At 32.2% G+C, this 17,032-nt stretch overlaps 1 protein-coding gene and 1 long non-coding RNA gene across 2 annotated transcripts; one reads left to right on the top strand and one right to left on the bottom strand.

Annotated features, from left to right (window-relative positions):
• Window positions 1-239: 239 nt before the first annotated feature.
• LOC117109616 lies at window positions 240-10,387 on the bottom strand. Its single transcript, XR_004445556.1, has 3 exons — window positions 10,241-10,387; window positions 1,508-1,571; window positions 240-1,041 (listed from the first exon to the last, which is right to left on the bottom strand). It is a non-coding gene; the product is annotated as an uncharacterized LOC117109616 (long non-coding RNA).
• A 506-nt stretch (window positions 10,388-10,893) lies between these two features.
• Window positions 10,894-15,906, top strand: LOC117110789 (E3 ubiquitin-protein ligase TRIM33-like). Its single transcript, XM_033253609.1, has 2 exons — window positions 10,894-12,747; window positions 13,665-15,906. The coding sequence occupies exon 2, from the start codon at window positions 13,676-13,678 to the stop codon at window positions 14,576-14,578; it is 903 nt and encodes a 300-aa protein (XP_033109500.1). The 5' UTR covers window positions 10,894-12,747; window positions 13,665-13,675; the 3' UTR covers window positions 14,579-15,906.
• The last annotated feature ends 1,126 nt before the right edge of the window (window positions 15,907-17,032 follow it).

Below are 17,032 nucleotides of genomic sequence, written 5' to 3'. Positions count from 1 at the left end.
CATTTACACAAGTCCAGAATATTAACTAAGTCCAGAATAGGACTCAACCATTTACACAAGTCCAGAATATTAACTAAGTCCAGAATATTAATTAAGTCCAGAATAGGACTCAACCATTTACACAAGTCCAGAATATTAACCAAGTCCAGAATATTAACTAAGTCCAGAATAGGACTCAACCATTTACACTAGTCTAGAATAGGACTCAACCATTTACACAAGTCCAGAATATTAACTAAGTCCAGAATATTAACTAAGTCCAGAATAGGACTCAACCATTTACACTAGTCTAGAATTGGAACAATAATTTACACTAAGTCCTGAATTGGACCAATAATTTCCACTAATTCCAGAATTGGAACAATAATTTACACTAAATCCAGAATTTTACAGTAAGTCCAAGATAGGACATAAATAATTAAGTCTAAAAGGACCAACAATTTACACTAAGTCCAAGGTAGGACCAATAGACCAGACTAAAATTGGACCAACATTCTATTTAACTAGGTCCAGAATCAGACAAAAACACTGGCATTTTGAAAGGTCAACACTTACATTACATAATAAATTACAAAGTTCACTTGGCAAACAGTACTTCAATTCATAATTGTTCATTCTATGGATGCACAACAAAATATCTGTTATGGTTTAAACTTTCCATAATTTATATGCTTCATCTCCATACATCAGAGTTCACTAAGATCCAGGTACCAGTTTACTGGAGGTTGCATAATTCAAACATATCCGTCTATTTCGCAAAGTTCATTGCTTCATTTTTATACGTTAAAATTTGACTTCCACGCTTTATCTCAAAGTGTGATATTGCCAAGCTTCTGTTACCAGCGTTCAAACAAATCAGTCCTGATTTCCCACAATGCCTTTCTTTGCTCAACATCCTTTATATAACAGCTTGGGTTTGCCCCAGTTCATCAGCTTCATTTATCCAAGCTTCCAACAAATCCGGCTGGACATTCATTCAAACTCCTACCTGCACTGAATGCTTATCTTCGTAATCCACAATGAAATTGTGCCTGTGTTTTCCTGGAAAATATAGAGAACAAGAATCATCTAACTACAGTAATAAAGTACAATTACACTATTAAATAACTGCACACATTAAATTAATCATCTACATAATAAGATTACGGCAGTCATTTACAAGTTACAGTACATTATATACAGACTTAACTGTTGTTGAAGAATAGAAACAAATTTAACTTTTGAATATGCTAGTCAAAGTTTTAATTTTGCTATAAGCTTTCCAAAATTTTATACCAGACTATAAGTTAATAGCAATTAATACAATTTTCACCACTATCTTCAAAATGTTAATATTATTATAAAATTTAATTAATTAGAAAATTTATAATCAGATGATAAATATAGTAAGGAATTGATTCTATTTTTCCATCTAATTCAGAATTAATTTTATATCTGGTACTTTAATTGTAAGTATTAAATAATTTTCACTTTCTTAGGTTTATGAATTAGAAAATAATTTCCTTACCTGTTGCAAGGTGCGTGGTGGTGGTGTACTCATGGCTTGAAGATCACTCAACATTTTTCATATTCTGAAATATTAAATATTTAGAAATATGAATAATAGATAATCAGTTTTTATATAGCACAAATTACAATTAAGTATCTAAGCCACAGGTGGACAAAGTGCATCCCGCATGCGGCCTGACAGCAATGTTTTTGCGGCCTGCGAAGATGAATTAAAAACCCTATGTGTGCAGCTCGCCAAGCAAAAACACCTTGTTTTTTATGGCCAGACACCGATCATATGTAAAAAAATAATATTAAAACTGAAAATAAAGTGGTGTAAAAAGCAGTGCTTGAAGGTTTTTGAAGCTTACTGGAAACACCTAAGTTTGGGTGTGGCCCTCAGTGTTAAATCAAAAATTCACTTTGGCCCTCCAACCGATATTTTATGCCCACCCCTGCTCTGAGTGCTTTAGCTCTTCTTAATAAATACAGTAGGTGAATAAATGTAAAATTCTGTAGTGTTACATTGTAGGCCGAGTTGCAGTACATACGGCTAAAGAGGAAGAATATCTAGCATGATAAGGTGCAGGATAATTGAGATAGGTTTGACTTTTGATAGATTAACCAAGGACTGAGAAACTGCCTGCAAGCATTGGCAGCAAAATGTTTTGAGTGTGGGGGAGGGGGGAAGGGCAGATTCTATAATGTAATTTACCATGTGATGGCAGTGGCATATCTTGGAGGGCTGAAATGGGGGTGCAAAGGTTAAGTGGGGGCTCGATGATCAGTTCGATGGGCGCTAACTTGAAAAATTAGGTGATTTTAAAGGATTTTTAACTACTTGACCAAGATTTTTTTTCGGGAGGACTATAGGGGAACTGGAGAGAGGGATGCAAGAAATTTTTGGAGGGGCGTGTGCACCCCCTAGATACGCCACTGCATGATGGTATCAAAATCTGCCCATAGTGAGCCTCTAGGCTGGTAGCCACAAGCCGCCAGGGAAGCTATGGATATTTGACAAATTTTGGTGAATTTTATTAGTTATCCTTATAGGCTACTGTTATTACTTCCACCATCACAATCAATTATTAGTTAATTACTATTTACAGATTTCCAGGACCTATGAGGGTATCCTTATGAAAAGTTATAAATAGTTCAATGAGGAAGATGCTAACCTATTTTTATCTAACCTATTACATAACCTATTTTTCCTAAGGGGGGGGGGGGGGGTAGGGTGCTAGGCTTCTCAGGCCTTAATCAGAAACATTTTTAGGAGTCTACAATATTTAGACAACAGTTTAACATGGAAAAAAACACATCACCAAAATAGAACTTAAAATTTCTAAAAGCCTTGGTATCATTTCTATATTATTCTTTTTACCCAATAACAACATCCTGCGTATTCTCTAACGTTCCCTCATCCTTTCTTATCTGAGCTACTGGGTGCCAAAGCATATTTATCCAACATCAACAATCTCCTAATTCTTTAAAAGAGGGTTGTCGAAATCATAGATGGCACCCCACTACGGTCTCATTCTTCCCATTTATTTTCCAAATTTATTTAATCTTCTCAAACTCACTCCTGACACTTATTTAGTCCAACAAGATAAATCTGTACTCTCTGTTGTGCATTCTATTCTTCAAAATCATTTATTGTAAATAGGCATACTCTATTTACAATTAACCCACTTGATTTGGAACTCATATTCATATACCTACTCATAACACTAATTAATTTCAACATAATATTAGATACTCAGGTACTACAATGATGAACAATTCCTCCTGTTTCTCTAAAAACATTTTTCAAAAAAATTAAAAGAAACCTAATGTCATACTATTAAAATTATAATCCTTGGTCATGATTTGATATACTGCTTTAAATTTTGTTGGTTTGTTAACATATACAGTACATTAATTCAATTATTTATTTATTCATCTCTATGTCATTCTTTGTCTTTTTCTCTTATTTGTTTATTTGTTTTATCTTTGTTTGGTTTTTCTTTTTTATTTAATTTATCTTGTTTGTTTTGGCATACCCATCACAAGAACTTAATCTTCTCGGGATCTTGCCATCTTCAATAGCTTTTTTTTTTGTTCTTTTAAATCACATCTTATTGTATACAGTATATGTGTTTGTTCTATGGAAGTGAATATGTCTTGTGATTAATTGATATTAAATCATCAAATCATTCTTTATTGAAACAATATTAGTTTACAGAAGAAAACAAACAGCCTAGGCCACGGCATGACAACAGTCATGCACATGCAGAGAAATGGACACAAAGAATTAATAATTGCACATACAGTAACACAGAGGAGAAACAAATTCAGTTTGAAATTTAAAAATTGAAATATTTTAAAAATATGTACATTATTAAATTGTAATTAGTGTTTGGATCCAAAAATCAGTAAATTAAACAATGTTATAAAATTACTTACATTTATAAAATTATTAATAATTATTTTAAACATTTTACATTGAAAGTTACAAAAATAGATTTTCAGTGGTTTTACATTAAAAATTAATAATGCAATTGAAAATTACACAATAAGGAGGTTTCACACGCGAACGTGTACGGTTAGTGTGACGGATACGTCATCATTTTGACGTCATACGCCGGCTGCTATCCACTAAACGTGTGGACAACACGCATATCTATATTACGCATATCTATGTTTTGAAGATCAAGAACTTATACAGTACTTATAATTGAACATGACCATACTGATTTTAATGACATAGAAAAATTGAACAACTTAATCTGCGACAATTATAACTGATAGAAACAACATTTGCAGAGACAAAACGAAGACTCAAAGAAGAGATTCAAATTACAAAATGTAATGTACCTGCTGATGGAAGATACAACAAACTCAAAAAACTAAATTTAAACTTTGTTATTGTTAAGGAACTTTATAGAAAAAGAAAACATTCAAAAAAATTATGTTAAAACAATTTTTAAAAAAGCTGACGTATGAATAGAAAAATGCATTCATCCAGAAAGCGAAAGCTAAAACTAATACAGTACTTATAAATATCATAATTTTACTAACATAAAAATTAATAGCCAAATCAAGGATAGATTGAATAAAGGACCAAATTGTATCCCTACACCCTTTAAAAACAATACAGAAATTAAGGATTTAAATAAAGACCTTTTATTTACTTTAAAATTATCACAAAAAGATATCTATAGCAATAATATAGTAAACCTTATAACAAGCCAACAATACCAATACGTAAACCAGGGACGTAGCCGGGATTTTCAAAGGGGGGGAGCCGTTATGCGAGGTAGGTAGGACCCCGAGGGGGGTCCAGGGAAGAAGCCCCCTGGAAAGTAGCGTGCTCTGAAAGTTTTTAGAGCTGTTCTGAGATGATAAAGTGGAAATTGCAATAAACGCATCATAAATAATATTAGTAAGCCTAACAATTTTAAGAAACTCAAACAGTGGTGGATCCAGGAATTCAATAGAGGTGACCCAGGGAGGGACTTCTTTTACAGATTGAGGAACCATCCACCTCAGCCCCACCATGGTTGGGGCTGAGGTAAGAAAATTTATGATTAGGGCACCTCTAGATGGCTGGAAATTACACTATCAGACTTAAATTTGGATGGGGGGGGGGGCCTATATTTTTCTTCTTTTTTTTCCATTAAAAAATTTAGGTGGAGGGGGTACCCTTCAGTCCACCACTGCTAAAACATTCTTTATCCAAAATATTCATAATCACGAAAAATGGGCATGTAAAACCAGATCACATTCTAAAAACAAATTTATGCACTGCCGCCTCATCAGCAGGCACTAAGACATACTCTGAGTCAGGTGTCGACTCGATGAAGTTTAATGTCATACCCAGGAATGGTGAAATCTGTTTTGGGTGGAGGAGGTGGGGTGGTGGGACGTTTAGTGAGTCAACACCCACCTCTGACCCACAATAGTTGGGTCTGAGGTGCGAATAATTGAGGAAATAGAACATCTAGATGACCAGAAAATGACATTTTTTGTAAAATTTAACATTTTATCACATCACCGTTATATACAATGTTGTAGAAAGGATTTTAAAACAGTGCAGAACAATATCATTGTGGACCCATTTTCTTTTCAAAAATATGAAAAATCTGCATCATTTTTCTCAAAAGTTGACCAATTTTACACAAAATATGAGAAATCTGGACCCATTTTTTAAAAACGGGACTCATTTTGTGCTAAAACAGCATAATTTAGACCTATTTTTGAAAATTTAAACCCATTCTTTGAGGACCCAATAGAAAAATTGTGTGTGACTGTCCAACTGTCCCAATAGCTGGCTACGGCACTGATTACATATACTCAAAATGAAGGGCCAACAAATTTCTCATGATCTTTTATCAGGGGTGTTCAGCAACCATAAAAATCTTTATTAATAATGTGTGTTATACTATAGGAAATAAAGCTTATAAACATTGTTCTTTAATTTGTACTTTATATATTTCAAAGCCGTGATTTGACGACCACCTCATCCCCACCATTGTTGGGGCTGAGGTGCAAAAATTTGAAGAAATAGTACCTCTAGATGGCCAGAAATGACACAGTATATAGTAAAATTCATCATCATCAAATTATTATTATTAATATTATAGTCAAAATGAAGTGCCAACAAATTTCTCATAATCTTTTATCAGGGATCTACTTAATATCGAAGACAACTTAGGCCTAACTATACCTTACTAAGCTTTAACTATACTATAATAATTGTGATCAACAAATTACAACTTACTTTTACGCCTTTTAGCACAATTTTCTTCAATTTTTAATATTATTAATATCATTATCTATTATCATCATCATTGTCATCATCGTAATTAATATTATTATTACTGCTAGTAGAACTTTAGTATCAAAACAAAACTTTATAGAGCTTGCAAAACGATAAAAACCAAACTGAACCATACAATATCATATTTCTGTATCCAAAAGACCTGGCCTGGGACTTATGGATTTAAGATTTTTAAAAATCACGCTAGGCCTACAGTATGTGTTATTATAGCAGGCATACAGTATGTATGACATGTGCTGATGCATATTTACATTGATTAAAATTATTTTGAGTGATCCTTGAAAAGAATTTGTATTGGCTAGCAAGAACAAGCTTTAAAATGTTAACACTGTGAGGGGGGGGGGGGGGGGGAAGCCGCAGCTCACACGGCTCCCCCTGTATACATCCCTGACGTAAACGGCATAAAGCTAATTTACGTTGTTTATTAACGCAAACATGCAAAATTTCTGCTTTAATACCCTAGAATCTTTAGAATTGGAATGTATAGATAATTTTGCTTGTATATAGCCACTCGAAATATTAACAAATTGCACTATAAACAATTTAAGAAATTATTATTACAGAGAAGACATAATAATAACAGCTCATAAATATTTAGGACTTTGTATAAATTCAACTAATTGACTAATTGGTAATATAATGAGTACAAAAGACAAATAAATTACGATAATTATAAAATAATCAGCTCCAAAAACAAAAAGAATTTAGCATTAATTAAACATTTACGTAATAGACTTGTAAAACTAATTAATAACAATAATAGTGATGAAAACATACAAGAAATTAATACGATCCTTAGATGGATAGAAAACACAAGAATCAAAATTCCATCTATGGACAGCCTTCCAAAGGCACATAAATTGAAAAATAAACCTTCACCTAATACAAAAAATATTTTGAAAGGAAGATCATTAATCACAGCGCATAGTTGGATCACCTCTCCCATGTCTAAAATTTTAGGAAATCATATCAATAACCTACTTTCCGGTACTAAAGAGATTTACAAAAAATCTGATATTCCTTTCCACTTTATTACCAAAACACAGCAACTGCACATAGAACCTACAGACAAAGCTTTTTTATTACATGGGATTTCGAAAACCTTTATGCAAATTTAACGATAGAAGACACTTTAAATTCAATTAAGCAAGCATGCAAATTACTTAACATTAATAATGATTTTACAGAATAATTTACCTCCTCAATGTAAAATTTATTAATTAATGATTATGCTTTTTTTACAGCCCAAAATATTATTTATAGACAGACACAAGGTATAAAAATGGAATCCTAAATAGCGCTCAAATTGCAAATTTAACATTAGTTATTAAAAAGTATGATTTTCATCAAAATTTTTACAAATCAAATAATTTGAATATCAATACATTTGTGTTTACACGGTATATCGACGATGGAGCTTTAATTTTAATTAACCCTTGCTTGCAATCATTAACACTAATACAAACAATAGTTAATATTTATATATAATACGGCAATGGCATTTCAGCCCTCCAGCTGAAACACAAGGAGAGGCAGCGATGGGAATTGAACCAGGGACCTATAGATCTCCATGGTTCAGCGCACACACAGTGGCTACCACCAGATTAGCCGACAGAGCTAAAGTGCTCTCACGCATATCGATTAATTATTCTACATTCTATGATTTGATACAAACAAAATCCATTTCTGCATTTACCAAAAACCACAAATCATCGATTTTCAAAAGCATCATAAAAACAAAAACGCACCGTTATAAACGCCTCTCATGTAATAAAGAAGAATTTTCTCACATTACTAATTTATTCAAAATGAGACTTAAAAAAATTGGCTACAGCATTAAATTTATCAAAAAGGTATAATTAAGAAAAATGTAAAACAATTTATTACCAAGTCTCAATTATTCTTTAGAATTAAATTTGATGAAAGTCCTAATAAACTCAACATAATTAAGGATATAAATAACGATCATAAGCATCTAATCAACAATACCTTTAATATTAAAATACATTAATTATAATGATAAGAAACTTAAACAAATCTTTTTTACTAGTTCTAAATTAATTTATTTCTATAAATAATTATGAATCATCTAAATCATTATTATTAAACTATGTTATTTATTATTTTTGAATTAAAAATTGTTTCCAGCTTTCATTATTTAAAACTGCCGGGGCCCCATTGAATGAAACTAAGGTATTATAGTTTATATTATATTTTTTTTAAACTACAATGTCGGGGCCCCTCGTGCCTTTTTTAAAGCTTTTTTAAAATTTTAAATGAAAAATGAATGAGATCGTTAATTTTGACCTTCGTACAATATATTAATCATATGACTACTACCGTACACAGAAATTTACTGTATTATAGGCCTAGCCTAGGACCAGGCTTCCTACTATAGTTTTGGCTATAGAGGCCTAGTCCAAGACCTTGTTGCAAATCCCAGCCTACATAGGCCTAGCCTATAATGCCTAGCATAGGGCTTCTGATTGTGAATTTGATAAATTAGACATTAAATTTTGCAAATTACATTTTGATTTTAACATGGACTTTTGCTGCGTATGGCACTCCATACTTTTATCCTTTGCTAGTAAGCAGAAATCATCCGCGAATGCAAGCGTTATGTATGATTTATCATTTGAGTTGTATCCATAACATTCTTCCTTGAGTTAAAGATTATATGGATGATAGGGTTGAATATTGCATGCAATATAATTGGACTTATTTTATTTCCATATTTTATTTATTTCAATTTTCACTTATTTGTTTATTTGTTTTGTCATCGTTATTTTTTTTCATTTTTGTATATTGACATAGAATTATTATTCCCATCACAAAATATTCATCTTTACTGGATCTTGACTTCTTCCATAGCTAATTTATGTTCTTTTAAATCACATCTTATTGACTGTACATGAAGTAAATAAATGTCTTTTGAATAAATGAATTACAGTACTGTAATAGATCTTGAATTCCTTATTGGAAGAATTTCATGGTCGAGCCCGGGGAGGGTTTAGGGGTGGTTCCCGAGTTAGAATAGAATAAAAAAATTAAAAAAATAAGCCGCTAGACGCTCATACAGGGCATCTTGACCTAAGAAAGTTACCCATGTGTTTGGTAATATGCAAAAGTCAAAATGTTATATATCACAAAATGGGTCCCGTAATACAGTATTTCTTTGCTGTTTGCTGCTATAGTTCTTCCAATTTGATTAATTAATTTGTGGGGCAATACATAGGCCTAGTCGGAAAAACAATGCAAAATTATTAAGGTTAGAAATCTAGTCCCAAGCCTAACAGAAATATTATTTTTGGCTTGTTCTCGCGGGCCACATAAACACGCATTTGGGCCACTGATTGAGAACCCCTGCAATAAACTGTTGAAAAGACTAGGAAAAAACATGGTGCCCAAAGCAGAACAAATTTTGCCTACATTTGTACAAGATCCGGAATCAACGATGGAAAAAAGAGCTTTTGTATCTCAAAATCTTATTAAACAAGTAGGTAAAGTAAGGCCGCAAGGCCTAGCCTTAGTGCTTACAGTACATCCATTATGTTTATAAAAACCAAATCTGTTGGCTTGTTTAGACATTATTTTATAATTATATTATGAAGTCATCATATTCATTTTATATGTTGGATTGATAATGTTATTCACAAAAATTCGTCAAATATCCGTAGTTTCACCGCCGAGACCACAGACTTTCCCTGGCGCCCCCAGCCTAAATCCTCGCCTAGCAAGCCTAGGCCCCTATCGGAGTCTTCAGCGCCTTCGCCTAGGCAGATCCCAGCCCCATCAGTAGGTCCGCAGACAAGATATATCAGAGACAGAAATGGCCTAGGCCTACAACCAGGTAAGAAAATACCGGGATTTATTCTTGTTATTTCACTTAAATATTCCGTTAAAAAACCAAAAAAACAACTGTATTCTACTTACATTAAAACCATTCTTGAAATAATTTCCACTATTAAAGAAAATCGTAGATATCAAAGTAAGTTTCAACGTCTTCAAAAATGTTGTTTTGGCCTATTTTCCAAACAATCCACATGGCAAACAAGGGAAGGTTAAAGGTAAATATCCAAACTTGTTATCAAACAGCGCTCCATGAACAGAGTTGACAGTAGAGTTACTGTACTCCACCCGCGTCTCATATTCTCATATTATACGTATTTGATAGACAAATTGAACGGCAATCAGATTTTTGGATTAAAGATGAACCGTATTGTATGCCAAACAAAATAATCTAAAAAAAAAAACCCTTTGAAATTCAGTAAAAAAGGGTGGTGTTTTGTGACAGTACTTATAACAAAATGCAAACTGCATGGTTTTTTTTTAAAGATTTTTTTTACCCCCTACCCCATCCATTTAAATATTAAGAAAATGTTGTTGTACTTTAACTTTACCTTGTATCATTTGTGTAATGTGTATTTTTGCATGCAGTTAAGATTTGTAGCAATTGGAGCCAAATAATATATTATCTCATTATTATGCATTACAACAATAAAATTATCTTGTTGTATCTCGTACAGCATGTCAGCTTCTATTTAAAACAAGAAAGACCAAAAAGAATAATTCATTCCATTACTTTTAATTCATTTTATTCATTTGCATGTCATCATTAAACTACATCCAAAAGTGACAATCAATTTGTAAAAAGTATATAAAAATGTTCGGTTGTATTAAATTGCATCGTTTCCCAAATATGCGTGAATATAATTATTTGAGAGTAATTAATCAAACAAAAAAAACCAAAGGTAAACATTCTTTTCCCGAAGCTCATCTTTAAATGAAATAAAAAAAAAAATTAAAAAAATTGATATCATTGAGATTGAACCAGGTAAATAGAAATCCATGATTCACAGACCACATCAGTATCTGACCTGCCAATTCGTATTCATAACTCTTAAGTTGATTTATTATTAATTAGCAAGACTTTATATACCTAGTTTAGTGAACCTGCCACCTGCCAAATGATGATTTCGAGTAAAAATACAATTTTATTTTTGGCCAATTAGCATGATACCAGCCGCCACGAAAAATGAAATTTTTATTTTCTCCCCAGTCAGGATGCTTTTGGCAAAACTATAATAAGAAAACAAAAATTAAATTTTTTTTTTCCGCCCTCCTTTGACAATCGTTAAAAAAATAAGTTCGCGAATCAAGGTATTAAAAAAGTCTCGGCTCAGAGATAAAAAGATTAACAAGACACAACATGATTGAACCTGGAACTTACATGTCAATAACAAACAGTTCAAGCTACTGAGCTACATGATCAACTATGATTACATTGTGTATTTAAAACTCTTAAGCTTTAGACTTTCACATATAAAAAAAAAACACATTAAAAAAATTAAAGTACATAAAAACTAATACTGTAATTCATTAAGAATAATAGAACAATACAACATAAATCACAAAAAATACTTTCAACTAATAAGTTTTCATTTTTTTTTTTTTATTAGTTGGTTATTCAACAATCTTTTAAATATGTTTATGTTAAAGGCAGTTTCCTATCTTGTAGTATACATAATAAAATATTATTTGAAAAAAAATGACTATCATAAATTTATTCAAAATATTCAAAAAATTATTTAAATAATTAGAATTCAAATTACAATATTCATGAAAATAAACTTTTTCTATTAATTTTTAATAAATAATTTTACATCAATAAATAATTTTTATTCAAAACTTTTACATACATTCAAAACAGAAAAAAAACATCTTCAATACATAGGAAATTCTACATCCATTACCATTACCATTATATTCAAACCAGATGAAACTATTTTAACAGCATAACAGTTTGTTCGCTATATTAAAATTATACACAAATATTCATAAAGTTAGATAACATCTATCAATAATCTCTATTCCCAGCTCAGCATCCTGTCACTAATATGAAGTCCAGTATTCTTCAGGGCCTGTTTTTGAAAAAAAAATTTAAAACATTAATGAATTTTAATGCCATAAAAACAGGTACAGTAGTATAATAACATTTAACAGACAAAGTATATTACATTGTCTGGCCAAAACATCAAGAAGAAAGAAATGGCACTTTATCTGGCCTGTAAAAAGCACTCTTCAAGCACAAAATGACAAATCAAACCCTAATTTTGTAAATAACTTAGTGTGCACGAGTCAATCATGAGAATTTAAAACATTAAAATGGTGGACAGGTAGGTACTTGATGGTAGTGAGAAAATGGGATAATGCTTTCACAATAAAAATAAAAGAAAACACTGTATACATTATAATAAATTGAGTACAGTACAATAAATCTAAACAATTGAAATTCACTGTAGTTCAAAGTCTCTGCATGATTGATCACATCATGTCACACTTGATCGCACACAATGACAATTCAGCCTACGCCAGGTCACATGACAGGAGACTCCATTTCTGCAGTATATAGCTGTGCACACGGTAGAGAAACATAAAAGGTAAGTACTTGATTATTGCCAAGTAATCATCATAAATAAGAACAATGATAAATGTATTAATTATTAAGGAATATTCAGAACATACTGAATCAAATTATTATCTGGTTACAAGTACAAGAAGGCATACAGCATACTGTTCACCTCCTCTGGTGGTTTAGGGCACTGGATCAACAGACAAAGGGCTGCTATACAGTACAACACTATTCTGATAGAAGTCTATTTTTAAATGATGGTAATAACCCACACCAGGGAGTTGTTACATTCACCTTCCGTATAGCCCTTTAGGCCCCCTATACTGTATCTTCTTGTTCAGAGTCGTGGAATTTTTTAATATTTTAACCCTTGTCCTTCCCTTGTATCTTTCCTCTACCTGCCTATTGTCCTATCTGTCTGTCTAAATATGTGTGGCTGGAAATGGCACCGTAAAGACTTGTATTTGAATATAATTTTTCTAATTTTTGTTGGGCTAGCTGGGTCCCCATTGAATCTGCCTATGATATTAAATGTACGACCATCAAAAATGTACGATGTTCATTTGCAAAGGCGGATCCAGAAATTTTTAATAAAGTGGGGGGGGGGGGTGCCGAGGGTGAAATTTTTACACAAGGAGAGTGTAGGCCACAATAGCCCCACCATGGGTAAGCTGAAGTACAAAATTAATGGTATGACACAGAAGTTAAATATAATTTACTATGTTCTTTAAAATTTTGTTGTAGAGAATTTGAAGGGGCCCCAAGCCAACTTCTCCCTCCCCTTGAATCTACTGCTGTGTATATCCTTGGATGGGTAACGGTGTAGCGTAGTCCTTAGATCATTACATCTGCACACTCACTCACCTGGGTTGGTCACCGGGCCTACTCTATATCATCTCAAACCTCAGCCCCATTGATAATTTATTGGTAATTTATAATTCACAGAAATTTTCAAGATGGCAACAAGTGAGGTAGAAGATGTTGATAAGAAGTTTCTAGAGTGTACCATATGCTTGAAACAACTTCAAAATCCTAAATCCCTCAAATGTCTGCATAGTTTCTGTTGTGCATGTCTGGAAGACTGGGTTAAAGAGAAGGGTGAGTTGACTTGCCCAACTTGCTCAAAATCATATTCCATTCCAGAGGGCGGGCTACAGAATCTTACAGCAAATATATTTATAAAGAATGTATTAGAAAGTATTGAACTATTTTCTAACAAAGATCAGATGAAATGTGTTTGTGAAATTGAAGGACAGGCAAAATACTACTGCCAGGATTGCAGACAGTTCTTGTGCACCACATGTTGCAATCAACATAAGAGGTATAAACTCTTTGTAAACCACAAGTTGCACGCAGTGGAAGATGTGCAATCTATGAGCCCCCTTCAGATGGCTTCGATAAATCCAGCGCTGTGTTTACTTCACAGTAATCCTTTGGAGTTTTATTGCACGGTATGTGAAACTCCTATATGCTTGGATTGCACAATTACGGAACACAGTGAGTTGGAAGGGAAACACAAACTAATCGGCATTTCAGATGCATTCCAAACATTTAAAGAAACTTCAGCAGAATTGGAGAAAGCTGTCAATGAGTCGCAAAATAAATTACAAAATGGCCTTGAGGCAGTACTTCAGAATTCTACAAAATTAGAACAAAGCAGAGAAACAACTTTGAGAGAAATTGATGAGCATGTGGACCAAATGATCAAGGAAGTCACAGAGAAGGCAGACAAAATGAAGAGAGACGTAGAAAAAAAATACAGAAAAGAAAAAGCAGTGAACGATTTACATATGGATATATTGAGAACAACAATATTAGAGATAGAGACACAATTGAGTTTTCTTAATCAAGAAAATTAATGAGTTTTGAAGCTACAATATAACAGCGCACTGAAGTAGATTAATAAATACAGCACTAAAGGACAGAACACTAATATTCATAAAATAATATATTCAAACATTTTGAAGTGTACATAAAGGAAGTGGAAGCATGTTTATAAAAAAACATACTGAAAACCATAATTGTAATTAATTCTTGTAATTTTTCTGTAATTACATGGGCAATACAGAGGTATCTGGTTATATAATTGATGTACTGTACTTATATAATAATTAATTTAACTTATTTACTTACATATTTAAAATAACTAATTATAGTTAATTATAATTAATTGATGAATTATATTGTAATCAACAAATTACAGTACATATAGATAAATGTAAATAATTGTAGTTATAAGAGTATTGTTCGAAATAAATATCTGTAATTAAAATTAAATAATTCTTTTAAAAAAGTAAAACAATATATCCTCTAATATAATTTTCCTACCCATTTCATGCACTAATGAAATTGGATTTAAAACCCTGCGTGTGACCCGTCATCCATCTATGGATAGAAAATACCTTTTTTTTTACGGCCCAACACCGATTATCTGTAAATATTAATGTTAAAATATCATAGCATAAAGCGGTATATAAGCAGTACATGAAGGTTTTGAAAGCGCAAGGGAAACACAAAAGTTTGGGTGTGGCCCTCAGTGTTAAATCAAAAATTCACTTGGCCCTCCGATCAATTTTTATGTCATCTCCTGCGCTTAGGTATAGACTCCCGGTATTCAAGCCCTGGCCTGCCTGGGACATTGCTCAGGAAAAAAAATTTTCCCAGAAAAAATGCGGCCAATTTTCAAATGCGGTTGCAATAGGCTTTGCTAAAGAAATGAAGACAACTTTCCCACAGGCAAATGAGTGTGACTTTAACTTCTTGAGTGAAATATTTCTGTTTAGTGAATCTCTAGAGTGCCTCGGGTGCAACTTTTTTTAGGGACCACGTCATCCCTCCTCAGATATGCCACTGTATTACTCCCTTATTTTTCTACCATATTTGATTTTGAAGTATATTATGCAACAGGCTACCTATTTTTACATACCTGTAGGCCTGAGATAAGATCTATAGAAATATGAAAGGGAACTGCTGGGTACATTCCCCTGGCCCCAACATACTGGCCCCGGCTACCAGCATGGATCTGTATAACTTGAGCTGCCAGCAGGGTGAAATTGTATATAATGTAAGTACTATGTAAGCCTATACTAAAGAATGTACACCTATTATTATTAATAATCAATAAAAGTACATGTAATTGTTTAGATGCAAAGTAAATATAGAAATAAAATCTGAAGTTGTCATGACACTCTTCTGTTTCAAGTGATTGCTGTCTTCAAATTTTGATTGATGAAAAATATGAGAAGTGCAGACTGTATTACCATAGAATCTAGTGAGGCATATGACATGTGAAACTTAAGTCAGACATGACAATTGTGATGTATGAATAAGTCAAAAAATGAATTATAAGTTATTTTAACAATATAAATCAATATTTGAATTTTGCATCTATTATACTAAAGTACATTAATATTATTGTTCTTATTACTAATTATCAATTCCTGAATGGATGACTAGTAATTACATAACATTTCCAAGACTGGGAAGTAGAAAAAAAAACTGAGCAAAGTAAACAATATAAATAAATCCCTAACTACTGTACAAACTCTATAAGAGAAAATACTAAAAATCATAAAAAAAACTTTAATTATTAATTAATTCATAAAAACCAAAATTAAGCAAATGATTTGATACAGTATCAGTATCAGTATCTTATTTCCATTGGGTTCCTTACATAAAAAATTAGAATGCAAAACACAGAATTAAAAAATCTACCAGATAAATTGAGAGTTTCGTTCAAAAACAATGATCTTACAAACAGTGATAACGAAATTGCTAACCAACTAAACAATCACTTTTCTTCAATTGGTAAGTCACTTGTGGCCAAATTCCCAAGTTATTCTACTATAAACCCTAGACTTCAGTAACTCATGATATTTTAAAATTTGATATAATACCAGAATATGATTTTGAGGAAATATGCATACTGTACTTTCTAGTAATAAGGCCTGTGGTGTTGATGGTATAAATTTTAAGCTTTTAAAATTGGCTACTCCAAATATTTGTGAAGCACTTGCATTCTGTAAATTTTCTTTGCTCACCTCATCTTCTCCATCTGAATTGCAAAGGTAAGCTATCTGTAAGATGACAGAGAAGATTTTAATAATTTCCGTCCAATTTCTGTTTTACCTGTAGTATCCAAAACTATTTAACATGCGGTTTATGATGGTACATAGTTATCTAACTGATTTCAAAAGAAAACTTGTTGATATAAATTATATGTGAAGTAGTGTGTATATTTTTTTGTTTTTTATAAGGCCTTTGCATTTATTATTTGAATCAATGTATTTTGCTATTCTTTTATAAATTGCCTT

Source organism: Anneissia japonica, unplaced genomic scaffold (assembly GCF_011630105.1).
Source record: "Anneissia japonica isolate Jap-2015-1 unplaced genomic scaffold, ASM1163010v1 scaffold1511_len2985839_cov193, whole genome shotgun sequence".
NCBI classification, from domain to species: Eukaryota; Metazoa; Echinodermata; class Crinoidea; order Comatulida; family Comatulidae; genus Anneissia; species Anneissia japonica.
Note: the sequence above shows the minus strand (reverse complement) of the source record. Positions and strands in the feature narration are given on the sequence as shown.